The sequence below is a fragment of the Mastomys coucha genome, unplaced genomic scaffold, assembly GCF_008632895.1.
Source record: "Mastomys coucha isolate ucsf_1 unplaced genomic scaffold, UCSF_Mcou_1 pScaffold16, whole genome shotgun sequence".
Lineage (NCBI taxonomy): Eukaryota > Metazoa > Chordata > Mammalia > Rodentia > Muridae > Mastomys > Mastomys coucha.
In genome coordinates, this window is record NW_022196898.1 from 45,407,789 (window position 1) to 45,425,369 (window position 17,581).

At 48.5% G+C, this 17,581-nt stretch overlaps 1 protein-coding gene across 14 annotated transcripts in view; it reads right to left on the reverse strand.

The window, feature by feature from the left end:
• Window positions 1-17,581, reverse strand: part of LOC116093483 (myomegalin) — a 193,134-nt gene continuing 175,553 nt past the window's right edge. For 6 of the 14 annotated variants that reach the window (XM_031374949.1, XM_031374945.1, XM_031374944.1 and 3 more), the window contains 14 exons: window positions 16,853-17,038; window positions 13,225-13,476; window positions 12,318-12,449; window positions 11,543-11,662; window positions 9,756-9,945; window positions 9,094-9,218; window positions 7,182-7,415; window positions 6,018-6,134; window positions 4,996-5,210; window positions 4,096-4,239; window positions 2,798-2,936; window positions 2,500-2,546; window positions 1,664-1,715; window positions 1-1,028 (listed from right to left, as the gene is read on the reverse strand). In XM_031374949.1, the coding sequence (XP_031230809.1) occupies window positions 886-1,028; window positions 1,664-1,715; window positions 2,500-2,546; window positions 2,798-2,936; window positions 4,096-4,239; window positions 4,996-5,210; window positions 6,018-6,134; window positions 7,182-7,415; window positions 9,094-9,218; window positions 9,756-9,945; window positions 11,543-11,662; window positions 12,318-12,449; window positions 13,225-13,476; window positions 16,853-17,038 (2,096 nt within the window). In that variant the 3' untranslated portion in view covers window positions 1-885. Of the gene's footprint in view, window positions 1,029-1,663; window positions 1,725-2,499; window positions 2,547-2,797; window positions 2,937-4,095; window positions 4,240-4,995; window positions 5,211-6,017; window positions 6,135-7,181; window positions 7,416-9,093; window positions 9,219-9,755; window positions 9,946-11,542; window positions 11,663-12,317; window positions 12,450-13,224; window positions 13,477-16,852; window positions 17,039-17,581 lie in introns of all 14 variants that reach the window. The other 8 variants (XM_031374954.1, XM_031374953.1, XM_031374948.1 and 5 more) reach the window with 5 other exon arrangements.

Genomic DNA, 17,581 nt, shown 5'->3' on the forward strand with positions numbered 1-17,581 from the left:
TTTCTTTATACACAGTTTGCTTTAATAGCTATCAGAAAGACTGCTTAGCATCTTCTCACCCATCGGTCTGCACATCATGTTGGCCTTTAACACATAGCCATAGCAACATATATAAATCTATATTATACATTTATACACACACCCACATCCTATGAGCACTGTGGAGACAGAGTCTTCAGTACAGAACAGGCCTTGCCCATGCTATTAAAAGAGGCACTGGTGTGCTGTACATTAGACATTCAATAGGCATGATGTGGCCACCAGTCCCCAATTCCTCCGAGGGAAGTTAGGATTACAGGGGACAGCAGAGTTAAGGAAGTTGGTTCAACTTCAGATTGCGTAAGAAAGAGAAGGTGCTAGGCTAAGTGCAGGGCACCTAGAAGTTACCGAGTTCGCTGTGTAGACTCAAAGACCTCTGGTGTGGTGGTAGAGACCAACGTACTACTGGGCTTGACCCATAGGGCTGGCCTGGCTCGAGTGGGTCTGTGAGAGGAGTTTGATGAACCTCAACAATGTCTGGCAGGGCACTGCCACTCAATGGTGTGTGCTTTAACAACTGTCTGAGGAGCGTTGGCGTCGGGACCACACATCCTGTTTGTGGGCAGTGAGGTCCTAGTTGCCCTGAGTTGGCTATCTTGAGGACAGGATGCTGAGGTGAGAACGGTACCGAGGTGGGTACCGTGCTGCTGAGGCTGTCTAGAAGCAGTGCCGGGAAGCCTTCTCCACAGTCTACATGAGCTTTGCTTAGTGCTGGACCCAGTGGGCCTTGGCTAATCGTATTCATTGCTTGCCAGGATGCCACTTTCCTTCCTGCCTGTCCCATGTGGACACATCTCTGAGCCCTTTGGTGGACCTCCGGCAGGGGAGGTGTGGACAAGGTGCTCCTCAACAGACGGGCAGCTGCACAAGAGGCGGGCAGGCCCACCCTTCCTGCTCCTCTACGGGCCTCTGGCTCCGCCCCTTCCGTGGCTCCTGGAAGGCAAGGGTCACAAGGCCGGAGTGCACGTCAGAGCCCTGAAGGATTTCATCTGCAGACAAGAAGAAAACAAACCTACTCAGCATGCGTGCTCAGGCCCCGCTGGAGGCTGGAGGGAGAGGCAAAGGTTGCTGGAAGCCAGGAACCTGATTAGGAGGGGGAAGCAAGCACAGGGGGTCAGGGTGGGAGTGCTGGCTTGGAGAAACTCTTGAAGCCCCGATTAGATGGAAGCCGTCCACCCTTCTGGACTCTGCTTACACCTCTGTGCACTGAGTGGCCAGACCCCGCCCATCTCCCTTCAGGAGCCAGTTCATGCTCCAAACCAAGTAGTCCGAAGCAAATAAGCAAACAGAAACCAAGAAGGTCTTTTATATCTCCCAAGAAAGAAGTACTGAGCAAGAGAGGAGCCCATGCGTGAGGAGAGACATTCAGCAGGCAGTCCTCCTGATAAGTGCATGTTCCAGTTATCTGAGAGGGGGTGGAGCCAGTAGGGCCTCCGGAGGTGAGCTGAGCTGAGTTCTACCATGACAGACTTAGGGCTGCAGAATCACAGAGATGAAGGGGCCAGCCAAAGCCACACAGGCAGTTAGTGACGGGCCTAGTGCTGAGAGCCTTCCCAAAGGCCTTAGGAAATGGAGAGGAAAGCGTCCACAGGCTGAGCCAGTGTTGCAGAGGCTGCTGGGTTACCTTTGCTGGGACAGGAATATGGCTGCACAGAGGCAATCTCGTAAGTGTTGTGCTACAGAGGCTCGGGAAAGAAAGGAGTCATCAGAGAATGAAGGGAAATTAGACCAAGACAAAAGAGTGTGTACTACATCACAGCCCAGCCCCCTTTCCTCGTGGGCCTTAGCACTGTGGCAGGTGCAATCAGTAAGTGTCTGAGCAGATGCTCGGCTGCTCTGACAGTGGCAAATCCACCCTCAGGAAATAGTTTCTGATCCTTTTCTCACACTGCTGCGGGGGGTGGGGGGGTGGGGTGGGGCAGGGAGGGGCAGCACTTAGCATTTGTGATAATCATAGCGTACTCCTGCCAGGGATAGGCCATCTCCCCACTTAAGAGGCAGTGTTCATTTTCAGGTTTTCTTCTGCATCAATGAGATGAGATAAAGATTGTTCGGGATCTTTACAGACCAGGATGCTTCCAACCTCACAGTGCAGTGGGGGGCAATCTGTAAGGCCCTACTCTACTTTCTTGTCCATAGAGCCCTCAGGGGGAAATGTGAGTGCACAGTGGGTCTCACAGGCAGACTCCAAATGGCTCTGCCCTCCACGGAGGCAACTACACTCCATTTCCTGACCTACCCATCCCACACAAAGGATAGAAAACTAGAGTGGAAGGAGAGAGAATTATTTGAGGGCAAGCCGAGAGGTCAGGGGAGGGAAGCGGGGTTTGCTGAGGGACCACACTCTACACTAGACCAGAAACCTCTTAGAATGTCAGCTAGCCATAGGCCCCATAGATAGGATGAGAGTGGTGGGCTGAGGGCAGGCTCTGTGGCTCGGAGCTACAATGCTGTCCTTACCTCTAAGTTAGTCCGTGCTTTCTTCAAGACATCATGGGTCCTGGTCACTGGAAACATAAAATAGCCCACAGACACGGAGATTAACAGTTGAGGCTGGCTTGCTTGGCACGTGCTCCCTAAAGCACTTTCTCTGCTACTGGGTGTGGTCTGTTGCTAGCCATGCTCCCTATATCCCCACCATTACTTCCCAGTCTCTCCTCTCTCAACAGTCCTGAGTCCCTCTGGTCATAGTTCATCTGCTTCAAGACTGGGTATGTCAGGAAGAGCCCTCCCCTACGTGTCCTCCAGGGACACCTACGATGGCTCACGATGAATTGTTCCATGCTTTTCTTCCTCTGGTTGGCTCTCTTCAGACGTGCAGCAGTGCTCTGAAGGAGCTGTTCCTGCTGGGATACCTGGGCTCGCAGGTCCAAGAGTTCTTTCTCCATCAGTTGTCCCTGAGGAAGAAGGACAGATTCAGATAACATTCACCAAGATGAACACACCCTGGGCTTGGCAGCAGAGTGCTGCCATCTTCTCAGCCTTTTGTACTGAATTCTTGCCATTAAAACTCCCCTAACACCAGATGGAGACAGCTGAGGACCAGGCCACCAGACAGAAATGGGGAAGGAAACTGAAGCCTCCTGGGGAGATCCTCGTTCTAGGCCTACACTAAATCCCAACCACAAGCCAGAGCTCTGTTCTGTCCGGTAGAATATCCCCACTTCCTCCTCATGAGTAAATTGGGGGTTCAGGGATATTATATCTGAAGAGATGGGACTGGCCAGAGGACAGTGGGACAGTCTGCAATTATCTGCCACCATGGTGGTGTGAAAGCACCTTGGATTAGCACAGTTGGGGCCACAAAGACATCAGAAACAGTTATCTGCAGCTGGAGTCTAGGGCAGATCCTGAACTACCTTTGTCCAGCAGTCTTGCCAGTCACAGCCCATCTGAGAGACAAGCAGACCCCAGGAGGTAGCTGCCTTTCCCAGGCCTGACCCAGAGACACAAACTGTAAAAGCTGTCGAGATTCCAGAGCATGGCTAAAAGAGGCCATTTGCTCATGGTGGTGTTTGTTCTATGGCCTTTTGATCAGGTGCACCTTAGGGATGAAGTGTGCCAAATGGTTATCAGGTCTCTTGACGAGCTCGGCCAAACTTCAGAGTACAAAGACCTGGGAATGTCTGGATGTCCAGGTTGACTGTGTCTACTTGCCATAATTTTTCCTTCTCTCTGATGTCTCATCAAGCTTTAGAGGGTGGGAAATGAATGTGGTAGAGCTGCAGTGACTGAGCCGCCATGGCTCTGAGGCTCCAGGATGCTCCATGAAGATTCTGACCATCCCTTGACATATAGCCAGGACCATCAGGAAAACCAAATGAGTCAGGAGCATGGCATGGGAAAATAGGTTTTTGTTTTTTGTTTGTTTTTTTTTGTTTTTCAAGACAGGGTTTCTCTGTATAGCCCTGGCTGTCCTGGAACTCTGTAGACTAGGCTGGCCTCGAACTCAGAAATCTGCCTGCCTCTGCCTCCCAAGTGCTGGGATTAAAGGCATGCGCCACCACCACCAGGTTGAGAAAATAGGTTTTAACCAGTCGAAACACAGCCTCTTACCTCTTTGTCTACCAGTACAGGACCATGAGAGTTTGGCAAGGCTGCTCGCCAGAACATGGTGAGGAGGGATGCTGACTCTTCCAGGGCGTGGTTCAGAGCCCTGGTGCTGCTCTGAAGCTCCTGGGCACTTTTGTGACCTGGTGCCTGGGGAAAGAAGACAAGAAGTTGTGAATATCATCGAAACTAGAACATATTGTTGCTCTAAGCATGGGGTTCAAGTTTCCTGTGTCACCAAGCACAGGAGACAGGCCTGCTGGAAACCCTGGCTTTCCCTTACAGTTCCGGGACAGCTGGTCCCTTTGCCTGAAACCCTTTCCCCAGGATGCCCTACAAGCTTTCAAAAACTCATCCCTGGGTTACATCCTCTAAGAAATTGTACCTTCCTTGACTGTAATGTAAACACAAAGGACAGACTGTTCCTCACACGGTGCCTATGGCACCTTGTGCATATCAACAAGGAACTCTTTTGTAGTGGTTCTTGTAGACAAGACTATCCTATGCAGGCACCTATGAGTGTGCCTACTTCCTCTCAACTACTAAGCACACTACAGAGCTTTGATGGCTGCCTCCCCTCCTCCGCTCAGTCTGAAGGTTTGTTCCCTTACACATATGCAAGCTCACGGGGATGCCTGCCCACCTGACTGACTTTAAGCTGTTTAGCCGTGGCTTTGTGCCAGCATTCCTATTATAAATTAGTACATTGTTTTCTGGAGTTCTTGGTCAAAATATCAAGTAGCCTGCTCTGTAGCAGAGTAAAAATGGGAGACAGAGAAGGGCCTGGGTGGGATAAACATAAGCCACTTCCTCAGCCGCTGGGAGATGAGAAGCCTAGAAGCAAGGACTGCGCAAAGAAGGTGCCGTCAAAGCATGAGAGTAACTGAGAGGTTCAAGCCCAATTACCTCTGTGCCCTGAGCTTCTCGTCCGGGGATGCTGCATGCTGGCCTCGTGAGAGACAGTATCTTTTGGACCAGCAGCTTGCCTTCCCCAATCTGCTGTTGTAGAGCATCGTAGTCATCAACATGGCCGATGACATGTCTGCCATGTTTGTTGGCAAATGGGCCATCAGTAGTGTTGACCTCCAGCTTGGGAGGGTTCTTCATCTTGGCAGGTTCATCTGACAAAGAAGCAAAAGTACGATGATCCATGGTTATATATAACAATGACCTCAATTTGAACTCCAAGGGGACAATGAAAGAGGCAAGAAGCAGGTCAGCCTTCAAAACTACAGGATGGCAGAGTCCACAGAGCGAGCATTCTGTGTCCTGTATAATCATCCCTATGTCAATTTGACAGACACATTTTTACTGGGTTTTGGTAGTGTCACCAGACAGAATTTAGAGTTACCTGGGAGACATGGCCTCTGGGCACGCCTGTAGTGGATTGTTTTGATGACATTAACTTATGTGGGAAGGCACATCACATCTTAATTGTGGTCAGGACCATTCCCTAGACAGGATATCTTGAGCCAGACAGAGTGGGGAAGGGGCTCTAAGTGCTAGCATGCACGTGTTCCTGGCTCTCTGATTCTGATGTCATGCTATGGGACCACCTCCCTTAAGTCCCTGTGATACCCTTGTCCCACAGTGTGACCTGCAGTGGTGAGCCAGAAGTACACCTTTCTCACCTGCTTTGCTTTCTCAGGAAACTTTGTTACAGCAAAAAGAAAAGATATTGTGATACCTTTCAACAGGTGAAATATTAAGGGCAAATACTATTAATGAGTAAGTTTCTGGGTAAAGAATGATGGACACAGGAGCCCTACTCAAGGGCAGGGAGATGACAGAGCAACCAAAGCAGAGGGCTGTGCATAGCATAAGACTGATCTCTGGGCACAGGTACAGCAGGTCCAGAGAGCCAACCAAAGGTTGTTTTCATCAATAATTTCCCATCACCACCTGATTCCTCTCATTGCTGTATTTACCGTTTGTCCTGGTGATGACGGCAGGGTCTGAGCCAGGAACGGAGCAAGAAGAGCTGGGGAGGACCATGGCTGGGGAATTCAAGCCAACATCCCGGACTGGAGGGGAAGCAGAGGAACCTAGGGAACAAAACAGCCACCGCCGTGTCAGGTCTGCCAAAATGCCGCACACTGAGCCACACAGCACGTGCATAGCCCAAGATCAGCTCCAGGGAACCAGTACTCATAGGCCACAGCACAGGGAGACAGCAGAGCACCTAGTGTGTGCTCTTCTATTGAAGTGAATGTTTCATGAGAATGTCATTTCTGTTGAAGAAATTGGTAGGTATTTTATAAGTCTGATTTTGGATATAATTTTACGTGTAGGGTCTAGTACCATTATGACTTGAAGTGAAATACAAATATGCATATGTACATAATATAGATGTTAACATGTTGACAAAGGGCAGGGAAAAAGGCTCAGTAGGAGAACACTTGACATGGCATCGAGAAAACAAATAGTTTACCAAAGAATGAATGGGTTCACAAAGGGTGCAGTACAGCAGTCTGGTCATCACCCTGGATGTTAGTAACTACGGCAAAGCTCAGTTATCTGGTCCTGGTCCTGATCCTGATTCCTAGACCCAGTAACCCTTGCCTGCCTATAAACTGTCTTGGGATTCAATTTTCTCATAAGAAATATAGAAGAGGGGAAATGCTCTATTTCAAAGACACTGTATATTTGAGGAAACTAGTAATTCTAAAGCATTACATAAATATGAGGAATCAATCTTTATTGTTTCAAGCCCTTGACAATTATTTTATTTAATGCTACAGAAAACCATATGGGCTTATATTTTTTTATAAGCCCATTTTCAAGTGGAGTAAACTGAGAGTTAAACACTTGAGTGTTCAAATACTTTGCCCAATGTAGACAAAGTAAGCTTCAGATGTAATTACCTGTGTGCCCTGAGCTTCATGTCCAGGGATGCTTGCGTGCTGGCTTGTAAGAGGCAAACTCAGAATCTGGCTGGAGAGAGGCCTGATCTTAACTCCCAGTCTGTCACTTGGGAGACTCCGGAGCATCCCCAGATTCTGCCTGACCCTCACTGACTGGTTCAACAAGACTGTCCCCTGTTCCACTGACATCCCAGAGCAGAGGGTTCTGGCCTCCCTCTTCTCCCCTACCTTGGAAGAGTGGCTGTGGATTTGCAGGTTCTGCCTTGGCTAAGAAGCTCTGGCCAACAGGCGTGGGGCTGAGACTGGCTTTGCCAGCATCATGATCCATCTGCTGTTCCAGCTGCACCCGCAGACGGTTGTTCACTTGAATGCTCTGCTCCAACTGCCCTCTCAGAGCTCGAATCTCTGCCACCAGGCAGCTTAACTCACCTGGGGCTTGGTGACAGGAATCTAGGCTGAAAGCTGAAAGCAGAAGGGAGGGAACCTAGTGGCACCGACCGTGCGCGTCCATGTAATAGCCGAATATCTCTCTGTGACATTCCTCTCTGCCAAGGGTCCCACTGGAGTCTCAGGGGCTTGGCCACACATCTGTGAGATACAACCTTCTCATTCAGTACCAGGAACACAGCAAGGTTGCACATAACTAGCCTGGGATTTCTCTGAGGGTCAGATCAGTCATGCATGCCCATGAGGCGTTTGGACTGGCAGGTGAGAATAAGTGTTGTCTCCCTGTTAAACTTTGTCCTGCAGGCTAGACAGCACTGAACTAAAATTGAGTGAAGGTCGAGGGAGATTTGATGGATTCCATATGCAGGGAGGATAAGCTGAACACATGGGGCTTCTGGGAACAGAACACGGGAAGTCACTCAGGTCTTAGACCTGGGCTCAAAATTCCTAAGTGAAGTTTCAATTTCTCATCTTCATTTACCACATGCATTAGACACAGAAGGATAAAAAGAGGTAACTGACAATCAAACCTGAGAGCCACTTATATTTTGAAGGGCAGAATTCGTTTTGGATTTTACCAAAACCTTATCTACACCTTCTACTACCTGCACTGAGCATCTTGCCATCAGCCCTTAGCCCATAGACTAGCTATCCTCCCATTGCTTCAGCTATGCTTTGTCACCAAATGAGTACATGGAAAAAGCCTGCAATTTAGCTACCTTGCTGGATTTTCGAATTCAAAAGAGTTATAAAGTATTAGTGGTAATTGGTTTGAAATGAACTCAAGAAGGCCCATGCACTAACAGAACACAGCATGAAAGGGGTATACACACCCAGTGTGCGTGCGTGGGTACATGGGTATGTGTGTAGGGGGGGAAAGGCAGTCATGATGAAGCAGCTTCAGGGATGAAGGCTCTAGTGTACATTCTCTTCCTCTCATTCCAAGTTCTCACTAGCCAGCTCATGGCCTACTTGTTGTTTTACACACACACACACACACACACACACACACCTCTGCTCAGTCCCCATAATGTTGCTCATGTGCTTTCTGGGCTGACCATTTGCTATTGGATAAGCAGGTGATGTGCTCTTCCCTAGGACACACTCTACCTTTGGTACCTGTGGTTCTCTGTCCAGGGCTGAGGGAGGCCTTATCTGCTATCCCCCTTCAGAATTAGCATGGCTATTGCTATCCTTTATCTCCCCAGTAGCTCTTTGTCTCTTACTCTAGAAACATCTCTACACATCTCTACTATCCAAAATCCTTCCCAGACTGGAGGTCTCCAGACTGAAGCTCTCTTCCTAGAAAGTAAACTCCGGTCTTGAACTGTAGGCTTTCTACATGACAGCAGCCACCCTTCCCACTGCCCTGACTTCTCACCTCTTCTTTCTTTCGGTTTGGAGTCAGTTTCTCCACTTGGGGAAGGCAGGCGGGGTAGATGCTGATGGTATGGGCTGCCATGGTCTATCCTTCAGCATACATAAAGATCCCTTTAGATGGTGACAGCCCTAGGGCATTTCTTTATATAAACCATGATATAATCTTGTTCCTGATTAAGTTGCATTTTATTATTAAGTGGGTAAAGTGATTCTTTCAGTCTATCCTTAAGGGTACCCAGGCTTGATCTGCTCATGTTGACAGCGCCTCCCTCACCCTCGGGCTTTAGAGAGAATGGGGAGGGGGCCCTCTTACCTTTCAAGCCCTTCTTGGAATTTTCACAGAAGGACTCGTAGATCTGGAGCTCTGACTGCAGGGACAGGGAGAGCTGCTGTTTCTCTTCGCACTGTTGTTGCAGGAGGGCCAGCTTGTGCTGCAGCCTGCCAAGGAGAGGCAAGGGTTCGCTGAGCCATGTGGGAGAAATGAGCCTCGAGCCAACCTTTGCCTCAGTTAGCCTGGTGGGTTGGCTTGGCCATCACATTCATTCAGCAGTCTGGGGCAGGTAAAGTAAGCTAGCCGGAAGTCGGAGCATTAGCTCGGTGTGCAGGCAGCAGTGCACACACACGACAGGCCCCTCTCTGCCCTACAGTGCTTTCCATGCTGGCAGGCAGATGCAGGGCTTCCACCTTGCAGTTTATGGACAGAGTGATGTCATGCGTCTAATGGGAAGGGTGGGAATGCTCTCTTGCCAGCCTTCGACAGATGGAAACCTCTGTAACAGGATTTCATCTCTCTACTTTGTAGTATATAAAACCTATTCTTTATTGTCCAAAATACAGTCTTCCTTTTTGCTCCAAGTGACCAGTGAGGCAGGAATAGTGAAGGAGAAACAGGTTTCCAGAGGAGGAAACTACTGATTTGTCAGTATCTCTTCTTCACTGAAAAGTGGGGCCATTCCGTATCAAGGCCCCACTTACCTGGAGTTGTTTTCCTGGAGGGACAGCCTCTCCTCCTGGAAATGCACAATCTCTTCCTGCTTCTCCTGCAAGTCTTCCAGAAGCTGCTGCCGATCAGCCTTCTGCTGCTCTAGCTCCTTCTCCAGCTCCTGAAGCTGGGATCTTGAGGAGAGCAGAGCCTCCCGCAGGTGGTCCATTTCCTGGGAGTGTCCTGATGAGCAGGACACAAGGGTATTTATGTCATGGCCTAAAGCTCATTAGAAAGACAAATCCAAACACACGTGAGGCCAGGGGAAGGAAGGTCGTGTTTGGCCAAGCAGTCTGGCTTAGTGGACCCTACATGCTGGGGGTTGTGTGGGAGGGGTGTTTGTGGTGTCTGATCCTCTGTTTAAGAGCACCTGCCCTTGCTCTTAGAGGAGACAGCGTGTTCCTGAAGCTCAGCATTTTCTAGGTGTTCATGTGTAGCTGTTCAACTGCACACCCTCCGTCTTATCAAAGACCAGCACTTATTTCTTGTTTATGGTTTTTAGACTATATTCTTTTCAGCATTTTGAAAATGTGGACAGCTGGAGTTTTCTGGTCATGTGCTATCTCTCTGGTCAAACTTCTTGAAAATGACCTATAGGGACACTTTAAATAAGGCTAGTCCTTGGGTACAACTGTGTTCATTTGGAGCTCTTACTATTTCCTATCTGTGCAGCTGTCCGCCTCCGTCCCAGCATGCACTGCTAGATTAATCTCTCTGCCTTGCCCTCATCCAGCAGTCTTGGTTATCCTCCAGCGAGGTCGGGGTGGGGGTGGGGGTGGGGCAAGAGGCCTCTCATGTCTTTCTGAACGAACTTAGTACGAAAGTACTAAGTAGCTACCTTAGAAATAGTTCTTCTTGTCTTTTGCCTCCACAAGGGTTCTTTCATTCTGGACTTAATCCTTTCATATATTGCTCTTAATCTTTTAATGGCGACTCAATAGATATTTATAAATAAAAATCATTTGTTACTAGTATACACTGATTTAATCAAGTCAGCCAATACTATGTAATTTTCCTCCCAGGCCACATGGGCAATAATGCCCACTTATAGATGACCATTAAGTAGGGTTGGGAACGTTCTAGAGGACACGGAGCTATAGGAGGACCACTGGAGAGCAGCCTGAAGGGGACTGTAGGGAAAGGCAGAGGAACGGCAGAACAGGGCCCAGACAGCTGCTCATAGCTGTACTCATTCCAGGATGTATGAGAGAATGCAGACACACATGATCCCTGGTCAGCTGTGAGCAGACAGAAGGGGGTGGATTCCAAACTGACAGGACAGACACTGCTCTTGGATATAGGCAGGCTTTCGAAAGGGATAGGCTTCCTAGAGCCATTCAGTCTTAGAACCTAGGCACCTGAGGGCCAGGGTTAGGATCTCTTAGGTCCTCAACCTTCTTAATACAGCTTCAGCCCTTTAATACAGTTCCTCATGTTATGGTGACCCCCAGCCATACAGTTATTTTTGTTATTACTTCATAACTGTAGTCTTGCTAATGTTGTGAATCATAATGTAAGCGTCTGTGTTTTCTGATGGCCTTAGGCAACCCCTGTGAAAGGATCATTTGATTCTTCCCAAAAGTGTCTTGACCCACGGGTTGAGAACCACTATCTTGGGGAGTAGCCCTCTGTAGACAGATGAGCAAATGTAAATATGGGACTGGTAAATTTGAGTAACTGTTAACTAAGCCTCCTCTTTGCTTTTCCTGATTGGTGATTACCTGGGCGAGGGTAGAGACGGTCCTAGGAGGGACTGTCAGTCTGGTTTTGCACAACCTACCTCTGGAAGCATGACTGAGCCGTGTCTGCAGGCTTTGGTTTTCTTCCCTTAGGGCTCTGTTCTCCCGGTAGAGCTGAGGCATGGACTCCAGGCCCTGACTGTAGAAGTGAGAGGTGGAACCTGTCCCAGACAACACACACACATCCCATGTAACAGGTGCTTTTTCCATCCCCTCAAGGGTCTGCCGTCCCAACCCAGCTGCAATCTGGCCCTCGAGGCCTGGGATTAACTTGAATGCAATGGCTAGATGCTGAGCCAGTATGTGTTTGTTTTCAGAGCACTCGGTCTTTGTGTGTACCCAGCACTTGCAGCCATGATATTAGTGTAGGAAGCTTCTCTTCCCTAACTAGCTGGGGCTGCTGTGTGGAAGGAGCAATTGCATGGACAAAGAGTGACATCCAAATGACAACATCTTGTGTGTGTGTGTGTTGGGGGGAGGGGGTGGCGTAGGGACCAATGGCCTCCAGAGTGAAGTTGTGGGGGCGAGGGGCTGTCTTTATACACCTGCCTCTACTGGCTACCAATCACAAGGACGTAGTGAACCAGCCAGTTGCTTGTGTATAAACAGATTAAGGACAAGAGGTCAGATCTTTGCCTGAGGAAAGTCAGTCTCTGAGTTCAGAGTGCAAAGCAGAAATAACGGCTCACCATACCCTCCAACCCTCCCTTGACTATGACAATCAAGTTAGGTAAAGAGTATCAGACTGATTAGAAAAGTGTGAGGTTCTGCCTAAATGGCCTTTCCTTCAGTCGGGAGAGCCTGGGCCTTGCCTACCGTTTTCTCGGGCAGTGGAACTGAGCCTGAGCTGCAGCTGCTCCCGCAGCCGGTCATTGACACATATGGACTCCTCCAAGCGCTGGCGTAGGTTCCGGATCTCACCTAAATGCTCTTCCAACAGGTCGGCACCTGCAATCATCCCAGGACAGGGCAGAGGCAGGACACACAAGGCTGGTTACTAGGGTGCGGTGAGCTCTGCCAGTGGACAACCTAGCCTGCTCCTAATGTCGCCTTCCTTTTGCCCTCAGTGTCCTTTCACACAGTCAGTCAGCTCCACTTTGGTAACCACAGGGTGGCCCCTTGCTAAGGAAAGCCCATGGGTCTCCATCCACGGCAAAACGGAGCTCTGTATCACTGAGAAAATAACGGACAGATCTGAGCCCAACTGCCATCTAGAAAGGTGGATCCACCTCTTAGGTATGGTTTTGGGGGTGACAGGGAAGGCCTTACTGCCTTTTTTTTCTTCAATCCCTTTTCCTGATAAAGGACTCAATTGTTTTTTAGCAAAATCTGTCCTTTCCCACCTAGAGAGAAGGCCTAAGGTAAAAAACCACATGCCTTCAACCTACCAAGGGTAGCTAAGAGCTGATGCTCGATGCTGCCCCATGCCACTTTTAGTCAGGCGGGAAGAAGGAATGCCCTGCATGGATCTAGGACCCCGAAGGACCCAGGAGAAGCAGCACGGCTAGGTTACAAGTGGATCAGCTCACTTCCGGCTTCCTCCTGGCAATTCAGTTTCTTGCTGTTGGGATGGAGCCGCGTTGTGCTTTTTTTTGCCTTAGTTACACCCCTCTACTTGCTGTGACTGGATTTTGTACATAGAACATATTTGAGGGGTAGAGACGTTGCATCCTTTCTATTTATTTCCTGACTGAGGAGAGAACGCGCCAGCTCTATACATTACCTGTAGGTTTGGAGTTAAGCTGGTACATAGAGGAGCCCGAGGACAGCTCCCCAGAGACGCTCCCTTTCTGAGGTCTCATCAAGTCCCACTGGCCGCTGCTACCCAAGTATCCAGGCTCCAGGATTCTGCCCAGCTCCATGGTGCCCCTTGTCGGAGAGTGGGGCTGAGCTGGGTTGACGTAGTGGGGAGAGCTAGCTTCTGTATGGTTGCTGAGCAGTGTGGATGTGGAGGCGGGAGGGGCAATGCTAACACCTGGGCAGATAGAAACACAGTAAGAGATGGTATCAGCGGCCTAGAGTGGTAAAAGCATAGAGATGGCTGAGAATGGAGACTAGCGGTGGATACGGAGAGGTTAGTACCCCAGTTCATCACAGAATGTTGGTTAGATGAAGACTCGAAGCCTCAAGCCTGACTTTCATCCTCTGCATTTTGGAGCGGGAGACACCCAGAGGCAGAGGATGATGGAGGATCTGAAAAGCCCAGGAGCTCCACTCCTCGTTCCTACTGTTATTCCTCATGACTGAAGTTCTGGAAATAGGAGTTATCCCATAGTTAGGGATAAAGAATGTGATGGGCTATCTGACTGGGCACACCCACAAATGGTAGCATCTGTTTATTTGCCTGTGCTTGCGTTTGCCCAAAAGTCGGTCTTTCCATGTCTTCTTCAGGGAGCTAGGGGGAAATGACTTTCCAGATTGAAGTACTCTTGGTTCACATTGGAAAGCCCCCTGTGTAAGAAAAGTTGTGATCTGGATCCCTCCACAGTCATCAAACTTTAAAGCAATGTTTCTCAGCATGTGGGTTGCAACGCTTTTGGAGATGAATGACCCTTTCACAGGGGTTGCATATCAGATATTTGGATTATAACGGTAGCAAAATTACAGTTATGGAATAGCAAAAAAATAATTTTATGGTTGGGGGGGTCACAACATGTATTAGGAAGGATAGAGACCATTGCCTTAATGAATCATCAGACATATCCTAAGGAGGGCAGTGGTACCTCCTCTTTCCTAGAATGATGTTTTCAAAAACCCTATGAAAACACAGGCCTCTCGTTGAGCACTTTACACAGAGGCAGGAATCCAGGTGATGCCCTTTATAGCCTGTTTCTGATCTATCTAGGGAGTGTCTGAAAGGAGGGTCCCTATGCAGGGTTTAGATTCCTACTCCTGTTTCTTAAAGCCAAGAATAGGGAAGAAGTGTTGAAGGGATGCAAAGGGATGCACAGGGCCAGAGTTCAGACAGTGTGGAAGGCTGGTTTCTTCCAATGATTATCAACACAGACAAAGCAGACAGGCAGCTCCCTCCAAGCAAACAGGAATAAGTCCATCGTTTTCTCCAAGCACGTCAGACTCTGGGCAAGGATTAGTATAACTATAAATGCTACTGACAAATTTTTATCCCCAATTAAAACTAGTTCTCACATTGGGCTACCTGCTAGAATCACCTAAGGTACACACACACACACACACACACACACACACACACACCTGGGCTATCACAGATAGGTATAAAATACATATTGAGCACTGGACATTTAGGAAGGTCATCTCAGATTTTAACAGGCTGTGAACTTTGAGAAGTATTGTGGTAGGCCTTTCCTTCCCCCGTTATTCTGGCCACTCATTAGGGATAAAGCAGAGGAAACGAAAGATTTCAGTGTTTATAGTTTTAATGGGAACTTAACAAAGATTATGATTTCCTATTCCTTTCATACCTGATGCTACCTTAGCCCTAAACAAGGCAAGGGTCATGAGAGGCTTTACCAATGGTACCAGTGATTGTTATCTTTGTGATCCAGTTTCCACCAGTTGCACATCCAGAGCCCCTGCCCTATAGCATGCAAAGACATCAAGCCAGGAGCTCTTAGCCCCACACACACCTGGGAAGCTACCATGTGCCGGTGTCTACATGGAGAAGTGATTCACAATAGACAGTGAGCACTGGGTGATGGTCACTCAGAGAGGACCATGCCTTCAGAAGGGAAAAGGAAGGGCTACAATATTCTTTACAAAGGATGGCACCATTTGAACCAACATCAAAGGCCTGAGACTCCAACCCACAAAAGACCCGTTTTATGCACAGGGTTCTCTTTCTATCTTTATCTTTCTATAAATATCTGTTGACAGTCATAGAAAGGTGCAGAAGAGGGGGATGGAGAGAAGGAAATAGAAGCCAAAAGTGTTTATGGCATCTCAACATGAGAGATATTTGTTAGTGTCAGAGTTGCTAACAGAACAGTCTTAGGTTGTAAGTCCTAGACCATCAGCTGGTCTCTAAAGAGAAAGAGAACTCAACTCTAAAGAACTGCCATTGTGTTTCCACTGGGCTCGGCCCATAGCCTAAGCAGTAGGGCATCTAAACTACCCCAGTGCGAAGGGATGGGGGAAATCATACACCAGGAGCAGAAGACAGGCTCCAGGCCTGTCACTCCTCTCTCCCACTAGGCCATTACCTTGAGTCTTAGCTGCCTGCTCTAACTCCATGCTCTGCATAGGACTCTCTGAGGCTCCAGCAAGGCTCTGGCAGTGTTAGGGAAGCCCTACACTGATGTTCTGGAGAAATCTGGCCACAGAAGATTTATTCCCTTCGATTTCATAACCAACAGAATTGGCAATGTTTCCTGAAAACCTGGTGTGGTCCAGTGGATTTGGTAAATCAAGCTGGGTGTGCATTAGACAAACTATCCATTTGGGAAGTTGAAAAACAACAAACAACCAAACCAAAAACAAACAAACAAAAACAAAATAAAGCCCATGCTGACCCAAACGCCATCAGAGGCTTTATAGATTTAAACTCCAGGCTGTGATCTGTGGTCAGCCTCCCAGGTGTGGAGACCCTGCTTTTGCTCACTCAAGCTCTATTACAGGCATAGACTGTGACTTTAGCATTATTCTCAAACTCTTTCTACTTTTTCATAACTGTCATTCTTTTATCTACACCTAAAGTGATCAGAAGCATCGTCTTCCAATGCACACCCAGCAGATCCCTTTCTATGAACTGACCAATCACTTACAATTAATCACCTGTGGAGTCAGAGTACAGAACTCACAACAACTGTCACAGCCTGAGCTTACAAGTCTATCCATCTACATGTCCCATGTCCTTTTGGGGAGTAGAACGAACCTTGAACAACCAGAAAAAAAGCCTCTACCTGACACTGCCTCTAAGTCTTGACACCACCCTTTGTATGTTACGAGGATGATGTTGGACACTTGATGAAGAACAGTCTGCAGCAAGAGATATATGACAGCCCCCAAAAGCAGTCGATGAATGTGGTCACATCTCTAATAGCTATGTCACCCCACAAGGACTAAGCATAACTTCTTTTTCCCATCCGCCAGTAAGTATTTCCCAGCCTGCCAGGGATGCAGACTAACATAGTGTTGGGCCAACTCTGTTAGCAGTCTGTGAGTGCCAGGTCTCTGAATACCTCCCATAGCTGATGTGCACACCCCAGAGACAAGAGCAGATGCATTTCAGACAAGAAGCAAGCAAGCTTTCCCTCCATCTGCCACCCGTGACCTATGCCTCGTTTTTCCCTGGGCCACCATCAAGCCAAAGCCATGCAGAGCAACCGCAAGTGGGCAGCCACTCATAAGCACACCAAGGCAACGACGGAGCTCACTTTCTCCCAGCTGCTTCTGCAGCATCTGCAGCTCTTGTTGAGCCTCGGCCAAGGACACCACCGGTGTCTCACAGCAACTGAGAAGGGGAGGCCCCGAGGGGCTGAAAGGCACGAAGCTGGGCAGAGTGGAGTGCATTGGTGCCTGGGAGAGGCTAGCCGGCTTGGATATGGAGTTAAAGTGAAAGCCTGGAAATAAAGAGTTAGGAAGAGAGGAGACATCATTAGAGAGAAAGCAAGAGAAAAGCAGAGAAGGTCCACCATTCTCTGATCAGACGTGGGCCTGTCACGTGGCCAGCACCTGCTGCGTGTGGGCTGAACCAGTAAGGCAAAGCCACTCGTAAGAAGCAGCCTGATAGGTCTCTCCTCCTTATCCCTTTGCATATATAGCTTTTGGTTGTTGTTGTTCAACAAGAAGGCAGTTGGCTACAGAGGCAAGATGGCATGACTCATCCTTACCAAACATCAGGATGGTTATGCTTATTTCCTCAAAGGCCCCTGTGGTGCAGGTCGTAGGATGTACCAGCCCTTCGCTCTGGGAAAAGACTACCATTCCATTCATCTAGAACTCGCTCTTTTTCTTCTTTCTCTCTTCCTTCCTTCCTTTCTTTCTTCCTTTCTTTCTTTCTTTCTTTCTTTCTTTCTTTCTCTCTTTCTTTCTTTCTCTCTCTTTCTTTTTCTTCCTTCTTTTCTTTCTTTCTTTCTTCCTATTTTTTTTTTTTTGTAACTGCA